At 38.6% G+C, this 10,291-nt stretch overlaps 1 protein-coding gene across 1 annotated transcript; it reads right to left on the reverse strand.

Moving 5' to 3' along the window:
• Positions 1-1,612: 1,612 nt before the first annotated feature.
• On the reverse strand, positions 1,613-8,050 carry prkab1a (protein kinase, AMP-activated, beta 1 non-catalytic subunit, a). The gene is made up of 8 exons (XM_088281974.1): positions 7,890-8,050; positions 6,780-6,966; positions 5,891-6,060; positions 5,694-5,787; positions 5,508-5,622; positions 5,058-5,191; positions 3,977-4,045; positions 1,613-3,069 (listed from the first exon to the last, which is right to left on the reverse strand). The coding sequence occupies exons 2-8, from the start codon at positions 6,927-6,929 to the stop codon at positions 2,992-2,994; spliced, it is 810 nt and encodes a 269-aa protein (XP_088138100.1). The 5' UTR covers positions 6,930-6,966; positions 7,890-8,050; the 3' UTR covers positions 1,613-2,991.
• Positions 8,051-10,291: the final 2,241 nt, after the last annotated feature.

Below are 10,291 nucleotides of genomic sequence, written 5' to 3' on the forward strand. Positions count from 1 at the left end.
ATCACTGGTTGGTGTACACATGTGAGGCGCAACGCAATCTCACCAGCAGGTCCAAGAATATTAATGTGTGTAGGGATTATGAGGTCGTGTTGAAAAAGAAGCATGAACCTCCAGACACCTGCATGCAAATAATTAATATCAGAGTTAGGGTGAAGAAGTTGCATCATTTCATTGGTTTAATTATTATACCTGATAATTTATCAGTCATTCACTGATTCATACGACACTTCACTATACCTACAATACATTGGCTGATTTTGCCATAGGTGTAACATAATTTAATATTTTTGTTGAAAACAAACAAAGGTCAGAGATTTTGGTTTTGACCAGGTGGCACTAAGCTTTTTGAAGCTACTTCTTGGGAAGTACTTAATCTGTAGGGCAACCAGTTTGATACGCGCTTCTGAAATAGGAAGTCCGTTCAAATTATCTTGAATCATAATGGAGTAATTACAGTCTGACCTTTTTTAATCAGATGATATTAGCTCTTTTAAATTGGGAAAAAAATCTGCAAAAAAAAAATGACTGATTATTTTCATACACAAAAGACAACAATATGACGTTCAAACATCCCCCATTTTTTTGCTCATTTTCATCTGTTTTACAGTTAAACAAATGCTCAAGGATAAAATATTATGAAACAGTCAAATGATGTTCGTGTTAAGGCAGCAAAAAATAAGTCATTTTATTAATTCAATATTTTTTCTAATTAATGGGCCGATTGTACGGATAATAGAATTTTATTCTGCCAAGAATTGGAATCAGCATTGGGCAAAAAAAAAAAAAAATGTAGTGGTCGGATAAATAGGTCTATTTGTCTCTTATTGCCGTTGTAATTTATAGCCTCTGATATATCTGGCGACCACTCCAGGGTGCATCAAGCCTCAGTTCCAAAGTCAGCAGGGATCTACGACGACCTCCATAAAAATATGCAAATTTGTTTGGATAGTTTATAGTGGCATAGTCACTCTTATTTCACAACAGGGTGCGTGAAATATTAGATCCGTCACTCAGAATGATACATTGCAGTTTTATAATCCCATCAAAATACTCCTGTGACGCACAAAAATGAACGCGCTTTTCAAATCTGAATCCTTTCCATTAATCAGTCCATTTTGCCGACTGCTCCGTCCGTTCATGGTCACAGCACGTGCTGGAGTCGAGTCCAGCTGACCTGGTTACTCAGTTGCACGGCAAGCAACCAAGTTGATGCTGCTATGATGCTGACAAAAAAAAAAATCTGAACTGCTCATGCCAAACTATTCAAACAGTTCAAAGTGAGAAAAGGACTTGTTTTCTGCAAGCGTTATTAATCACACCAAATTTATTAAAAATATATTTAATTTCCTGCTCATGATTAGGCATCAATCTACTGTAGCTATCAAAGCTACCAGTGGTAACATCCAGACAGTGGAGCTTCTCATTCACTACCAGCCGAGTTAAAAAAAAAAATAAATTAAAAAAAAAAGGATCTTTGACGTCTTTAACCGTCAATGGCACTAAATGAGTTATCCTCCAATTTATAGGAAAGCACAAACAAAACTATCTGTTCATCAGTTGTAATTCACTCCTAACGCTAACCGGAGAAGGTAAAAAAATGAGGCAAAGTCCATTTTCCAGTGTATATTGCTCTTTAATAAATGGAGTGACAAAGAAAGCAGATTTCAAAAACACAGCATTATAACTTATTTTCAAATGAATCATTAGATTGATTCCTTTACTGGCCTGGAGAGTAGAACACAAATGTGAATAAATATCACCGTAAACATAACATATTATGCGTTTGCCATAAATAATACACTCTTCATTGGTCTTAATTGCTGATATTGATTGTCTACTGGTCCAACCTTAGTCAAATGACAAAAGCAACTCTGTTAGGGTACATATGAATTCAGTATATTTTAATAGGTCATATAAAATGTTCAAAAAATGACAAATGTGTTAAAAAATACTATTTGGCCACAAAATGACATAGATTTCAAACATTTCAAGGAAGTAAGAGCAAAACGGAATAAACAAAAACAAAAAAATATTTACCTTCCTATTACTTTAGTATGACTTCACAGTACACACCTTCTACATTCAATATTGGTGTTTGTCATGCAAAATAATGCAAATGTCAGTGCTATGTAAAATCAGGAAATTCAATAAAATAAAACTAATGTTACATACTTGAAAATGACGCGTGCTGGATGAGCACAAGATAAAAAATAAATAAATAAAAAAAGCAAAGGAATTAAAACAGTGGACAGCTACCATGGGGCATTGTTCCCGTCAATGACTTTGACGTCACATTTTCTCTGTTCTTGACTAAACGATCGGTAAAAGATTTAAAAAGTAAAATAAAAATTCTGGTCTCGCATTAAAAATGTTTATGTCAGTTTTGATTACATGTAACATGAAATGACCTCCACCTCTTGCCGCATTCCATAACACTCAGAAGTCATGAATTTCTAACCCCTGACAAGTTAACTACGCTTTGAATCCCCCAGACACCGTCAATAATCTGACGTCACACGACAATGGTGTAAATTACTCTGTTGATATAATGCCATCTCAATTTGAGAGAGAGAGAGAAAGAAGGAGTTTACATACAGACATGACTGACGTAAAAGTTGTCTTCCAGATTAAATATTTGCATGAAATAGAAATGATCCACACGAAAGGTGAAAAGGTTTGTGCAAGGTCAAGTGATTCAATCTCACAGCAAGTGAACGTGCATCCTTCTAAACAACACGGTCCTAACAAGTGTCTCTACACAAAACTTGACATGAATTGCAGGTTTTAGTATTTTGTTCATACTTTTTGTCTCTAGTCATCTTGTGTACAAGGCTCTATATCTCAATAGAGTCAACAAATAAATGTGAAAACTGATTTCTGTATTTTTCAACAACGTACCACAGATGAAAAAGTTGGATCCATCCTTCGGTGGATTCGTATTGCTACTTGACTTCACATTGGTTTCACAGGTAACACTGGCGCGATCTTCCGTCAGATGGGTTTATAAAGTAAGGTGGTGACGTACTTCTTCTTGTAGCGATGCGTTGCGCTAAGCACCATCACGCCATCCTGTGAAAGAAAGAAAAAATGATATTCGTTCTGTAGCTGCGATACAAAATTAGCTCCGTGCGTGCTACCGTTATCATTTTCGCTAGCTTGTTTTCATTTTAGCGTAATGAGACCCAGACAATTACCATCATGACATGCGTCACAACTGCATTTTTTTTTTTTATTTGTTTGTTCTTTTTCTTCTTAATCCCCAGCTGTGCGGCGTTCCGCGACCCAGTCCAAAATGAACCGCGGACCGGTACCGTGCCGCGGCCCGGTGTTTAGGGACCACTGGTGTAGTTGCACATTATTCGTGGCTTTAACATCAGAAAGCAGCCATTAAAAAAAACAAAAGCTCATCAAAGAGCCTCATGTCAGGCAGACAGACACCACATCGAGCCTGTTTTATTCACCTAACATTTTGATCATTGTTTTCATCTATAATTCAGCATTTTACCAAGCACTTGCTCAGCTGTTTGATCACAGTTGCATATCTGCAACCAACACCTGTGTCGCTTTGAAGAAAAACACACACGCGCAGAGCACACACTATGCTACAGACTTAACTATTTGGAAAAAATGAAGGTCTGAGCAGCTGTCGACTGATATGGGAAGTACGGGAAGTATGACTCAGCTGGGAAGGTGCGAGCGTGGCACAAGTGTGTGCTTTCGCCATTGACTTGTTCCCGTATTTCAGCCACTGTGTGTGTTCCATGTCTATCTTGGCAAATAAACTGGATGCCAGTTTATTTTTCCGGTCGCGCTGAGAGAAAACAGCATTATCTCTCCTTCAGCTTCTTCTGACCGCAGCTTGTTATCGTCGTCGGAATTCCCCAGATCAACAGTTCAAGGCGATGCTTGTGGTTTCCGGTGAAAACAATAACAATGAAAGCCTTTCCTATTGGTCCCCACAGGAAGTTGACCGTACCTTAATGGAGAGAGCGTAGAGGTGGTTGAGCATGACATGGTTTGGTTCTGGCAGGAGTGCAGGATCACACTAGACAAAAACAAACAACAAAAAAAAAAGAAGTTTCAATTGTAAAACAGCGGGGATATAACGATGCACGATTAAATTCGATATTCCATTTTTAGTTCCCGATTTCGATTAGGTTTGATTTTTTTTTTTTATCAAAATGAATGATTGATTTTATGAACCTGAGATGTTTTTATTTTAATATTTGCTTTTTGTTCTTGTTACAAAGAGTAACTTTTTGCAAATGTACAAAAAATGTAACTACATTTTTGTCTTGCCATCAGTGTTGCACCAAAACTAAACGTGAAAATAGTTAAATAAATAAATAAATAAATAAAAAGTACAATAGATTTGACTTCTAGAATTACAGTTCCAATTTGTGACCAAAATTTTACAAGTTACACTTGCAGTTATGTTGTATCAACCTGCGATTCGATTCTTTCTCCTTTTTTTTTCTTACATCAATGCATATTTTAAGCAGTTTAAATTGATTTTAAAAACATTTTCTATGAGTCGATAGATCCCTATAAACTAGTGCACTAGTATGTCCTTTACTCTTTTATAACACTGTAATTACACTTAGTAGGCACTAATCTAGCAAGGCTTACTGAAATGCAAAAGTTTGTGATGAAATATAGCATGTGAATTTCGTTTGACTTTAAATTTAGTAGTGACCTCCAATTAAGTGTGTACACGCGTTAGGGTCATGTGTGAGCCGGAGCCTATCTCAGCTGACTTTTGTCAGGAGGCGGAGTACACTCGGAGCTAATCGCCAGCCTACCACATGTCACATACGATAGACAATCAGGAGGCGGAGTACACTCGGAGCTAATCGCCAGCCTACCACATGTCACATACGATAGACAAACAACCTTTCACACTCATATTTACACGTAAGGACAATTTGGAGTGTTGGACCCAACACATGCTACTCTGACACAGCTTTAAATTAAAACTAGAAACCGCTACGTTACCACTTTATAACACGTCAATTCATTTAATCTAACTGATTTGCACTGTGACTGTGACGACTTACAGATATTCCAGTGTCTTTGTTGAGGATGACCTGCAGCAGATGAGGTGGGAGTATGGGTGGAGACTTGAACTTTTCCTCTTGTTTTGGAACGTACGCATCCTGGTGATACGGCCCAGGAGGAGAGCTGGAGAGGTCTAATGTGTGGAATAATAAAACAGATCATGACAACTTACGTATTCTCAAATAACAACAGCATGCCAGTGTTTTGAGTGTGGAGTAAAAAAAAAAAAATCTGTTTGATTTGGAATGGGTCAATACACTTGCTTTATTATTTGCATTTTGGAACGCATGTGAAAAGCGGAAGATGTCGAGACGGCGTGGGTCTGTGTATCTCGCAAATAAGATAAGACCAGAACGAACTGACACTCCAGCTACGGTGCAGTGGCAGCAGCTAAACAAACTCAAACCCCCTGTACATAAAAGGCCAGAGTAGGATTTGTTCAAACTCACCTGACATGTCTGAGCACTTCTGTGAGTCCACCATGAGAGCGTCAAACACCTCAAAGTCTGTTTTCTTCACCTGGATTATGTTATTGACTGTACCCAGGTGACTTGTTACAACAGGCTGTCAAGAGAAGTGGGGGGGGAGTCAATAAAAAGCAGCAGCAAAACTAAAATTACGGAGTTATTGCGCACCTCAGCTGGGTCGTGAGTCCACTGCCCATCTACGTAAAACTTGTACTGATGTTCACCTTCAGGTAGCTCCACGATGGTCACAAAGGTGTTTTGACTTTGACAACAAATGAGGGCATCAAAAAAAAAAAACGAGAGGAGACAATCAAAGCAGAAGGACAACTTTAACATATAATGCAAAAGGCTTTCCCTCTCCTGACCTTCGAATCAGCGGAATCTTATTGGCCCAGTTGTTAAAGGACCCAGAGAGGTAGACCTCTTTGCCATCGCCTTTCCAGCGAAAGACAGTCGGTCGGTCCAAAGTTGGGTCTTTGTCTTCCATTTCTAAATCTTGCCTCCATGCAAGGAACTCTTCTTTCTCCAAGGGAGCCTGCAGCATCAAGCCAAAGTGATACATTTATGAGCTAACACACAACAGTAAGTGTAAAAATAAATGAATGAACAAGGAAATTTGGGGTTTTCCGTCAGCTGCAACAGCTGCAAGCTATTATCAATAATACCAAATGAAATCATTAAGTATTTTACCCTGCGTTTTCATGAGGCTATATGAGGTTGACTTTTTCAATGGAAATACTTTAGCTTGACTTGTGAGTTAATTTGTTCCATGACCACGTGTGCAACTCAAAATACTTCCAAATATTTTTCCCCATTAAAACAACAAAAACTACAACAAAATTAAGTCAAATGTAAAGAATTAAAACATTTGTGGATGTAATTAATAATTTGTGTGGCTCCTTCTTGTGTGCACGTTGGCCACCAGGGGGCAGTATAATACAGACAGACTGTCATAACAGCTCACTAAAGTGTGGCAGTAAACAGCGTGAGGTCACTATTTGACCAACTTAATTCTTCTCTTTTTTTGTTCATGAGAAAATTAGCAAAATAAAATTGTGCGGGTCTTCTACAAACACTGAAAAAAACTTAAAATAAAGTCATTCAAACGTGACTTTCAAGACCTTGCTCAGTCATCCGCATCAGGAAAGAGTAGCTTTTAGCACAGATTTATCCAACATGTCTCTGCATGCCTTGGAAAGAAATTAATTAGGCTAGCAAGCAACCTCCAAATGTGTGCCCCAGGAGATGACCTACTTTCATGTCTTCACTGTGAAAAATATCTGCATCTTCTGGGCTGTCCATGAGAATTTTGGGCCTCTCGCCATCCTTGGTGCCCCTGCTGTCCCTCCGCTGGGCCTTCTCCCCGTGGCCCATGGCAGCCCTCTCACTGCTTGTGTTCCCCATAGCGTTGTTTTGGGGTGGTCGGCTTCAAGGTGACTGACTGTGAGATTCAAGGAAACATTGCTGCTCAAAGAGGGAATGTGCAACTTGGGCCTGTGCATAAATTACTTAATTAATGATTAATAGCTGTGACATGGGAGTACAAACAACATTTCGACACACGTTTTAGATTTAAAAATTATAGTATTATTGAACGAATACTTCTTTGTCAGTGTCAATAAAAAATACCCATGCTTATGTCCCATGAGATTGTGCAACGTGTGGACCAGTAAGTACACTGTGCAGTAGCTAAGCAGATTTTCAAGTATTTGTACTTTATTATTCTTTTTCCCATTTAACTAATCTAGCAATTATTTACATTGTGCTAAGTTGTGTTTATTGACAAACATTTATTTTACTTTTAAAAGTAAGTATATTTCAGAGACTGTAGAGTACTTTTCACTCACTTTTTTTTCTATAATTGTTTGTGCTTTGGGGGTAATGACATTGTAATTACATCGTAATTACTCCAAGTGAAGTACTAAGTGTGACGGAGTACTTTTTCCACTTTTGGTTAGCTGGCACAACCCCTGAGCTGACTGTTTCGATGACGCCTCAACCAATCTGTTGTATTTATTTCAACATACCCCATAAACTAAACACATTCACACTAGATAAATACGAAGCGTCGACCAAATAACTACCAGACGAATTTGCATACTGAATAGCCATAAGGCAGCGGTGTGACGCAAGACAAAACAAAAAATCGTTTTCTGCAGTATCGTTGCAGTAGAGTGATTTCTTTAAACACAGAATGCATTTGGTACATTTGCATACTAAACGGCTGCTAGCTAGCGGCTAAGATTAGCGCTACCTAGTACGGCGTCATTGTAGTTACAGTATTGTTACCTCACCGAATGGTAGCAGCAGCTGTACATAACAAATAATACGTACTTGGACGTGCAGATGCATACGGTCGTTTACCTGCAAAGTTACGGTGAGCGGTGACTTTGATAATGTATTAGTTCTCCTCCGGTCCCATTTCAACCGGGCAGCATAAACATAAACATTCGACCTCGCCTGCTGATTCCTGCGCATGCGCATTGCACAGTCAAGCATGCACGCAACAACGTCGCGGGGCTCGCCAATACGCGCGTTAACATGCAAATATTTTGTTTCGACGTTATTGTATGGAGCTATTTCACAGTCCAAAAACATTACAATTACATGTAATATACACATTTGACACGAGATGGCAGCATAGTTCAAGTACCGTGAATTGTTGCAGATCCGTATTACATATGTAGACGACTTATTTGGAAGAGATAACACTAGTATAAAACTATAATTTATAAAATACACACTTCTAGTTACAACAACTCCCAGCATGGAACAGATAGAGACGGCGTGCAAAAATATTTAATTGCCAAGGTGGTTTATATTTTTGACTGATTCATTTACACCGGACAATATTGTATGAAGACAAAATGAACTTAATACAAATACACAGTTTGTTTTGTTGCAGTTTATTTCCTCATAAACACGATATAGCGCGGCTTGTTCAAACGACACGCTTCTTGTACTGATCACGTGTTTTATTGTTCCTTAAGCGATACACGCATCAAGGGTTTCACACTTGTGCTCGGCAAGGCCGTCACCCACCAGTGTTGTTCGTCCCACCACCCTACAGACGTCTGCATATACCGTACATTGAACCTAGTACGGATAAACTGTTAAAAAAATGGGTGAACGGGTGGATTAACCGTATATCCGTATGTTTTATACTGCCCCCAAGTGGACAATGTAAGCAACAGCACAGTGACCATTCAAATGACTATTATTATACTATTAAGTATTTTTTATTTCATTTTGTCATGACAGTAAAATATGGTTTTATAAAACAGGTTAAAGTGCTATTTTTCTCATAAAAAAACATTGTGAAAGTGTTAATTAATCTCATATTGCAAGGCTCCACAATATTGTGAAGGAAGTCAGAAAATGTAATGGTCAGGAGTTGTTTTGTCCACCTAAATGTGTGCAGAGCTCATCCTCCATTTTGTCTGAAAAAGCCTGTAATAATTGATGGGGGAGAAACATATTTTCTGATTCATATCATATACTAGTTCTTCTATCTGCAGGACTAACATGTAATGGACCTAATGATGACCCCCACGGACTCCAACATCCCGAGACCCAAGTTTAAACTGAGGGCCTTTGCTCATAATGAGGAGCTAAATGAAAAAAAGAGTCCAGCAGTGCAGTAAAAGGGGAGGTCAGAAGGTTCTGCTTCACTGGACTACAGATGAAAGTACATTTAACAAGGCCCTGTTACTTAGAATGTCTCAGGAGCTGACATTTACTGACAGTTTATAAATGTTTCTTCTCTTCTCGGAGCATTTATTCCTTGTCATGTTTGTCTCCACTTGAATGCAATCAAATGTGAATCGGTCCAACTGAAAAATACTGCATATTCCAGCCGCGATTCTGCATGTGTAGTATGAGAGCTGTGTTTCTTTTTGCCATCCAAAGAATGAATGTGAGCTTGTTCGAAGGCCGCCATAATTGCCTGCACAGACACAGCGTGCGACAGGCAAATGGTTGTACTGAATGTGACTTTTTTTTTTCTTTTTCTTGTGGAGGTGGTTCTAAAAATATCATGTTAGTGTCAATATGTTGTAAAGACGTAGCAGCCCCATGCTGTTTGGGCTCATCAAAACACAGAAGATTGAGTTCTTAGGGCTACAACATTTATCAACAAGAACAATCCCAAATTGGATGATTGTGTGTTACTATTTAATTTTGTATTTTGCAGGCAATTGCTACGTATAATGAATGTGCTGTGTTTTGTACAAGCACACAATAATGTTTAAATATGCTTGCGTAAAAGCAAAACAGCTAAACTTAAGCGAGGAGGGCAATACGACAGACAGAACCGAGGGGAAGTCAAAATGTTTACCTGCTACAGTTTGACAAAACATTTGCCACCATAACAAGCCCGTAATAAGGTAAGATCATTTGAATAGTTAATTAGCCAGTTAATGATGTTTAAATAAACCTCTACGGTTATGCACGGAGTTTTTTTTTTTTTTTTTTTGGGGGGGGCGACAATTTTTATGAAAAAGGCTGGAGGGTCGAGGCCGGAACGGTAACAACATCATGGCCGAAGTGCGGGTGGACTGACTGGCAAAAAAGGGTCAAGTGCCCAGCTCTGCAAATGACTAAATTTCATGTAGCAAAAGGAAGAACGTCATTAAATGCGTTATGAAATAATTGTGTAAAATGCTCAGTAAACGATTTTGCCTCCCACACGCGACCTCTAAACGTTTTTCTTGCTTCTTTTTATCTCCCTTTTACTGTTGTGTCTGGATTATTCTCCGGGCAGGGCT

Source organism: Idiotropiscis lumnitzeri, chromosome 18 (assembly GCF_059441095.1).
Source record: "Idiotropiscis lumnitzeri isolate Australia: NSW breed Sydney's pygmy pipehorse chromosome 18, RoL_Ilum_1.0, whole genome shotgun sequence".
Classification (NCBI taxonomy): Eukaryota; Metazoa; Chordata; class Actinopteri; order Syngnathiformes; family Syngnathidae; genus Idiotropiscis; species Idiotropiscis lumnitzeri.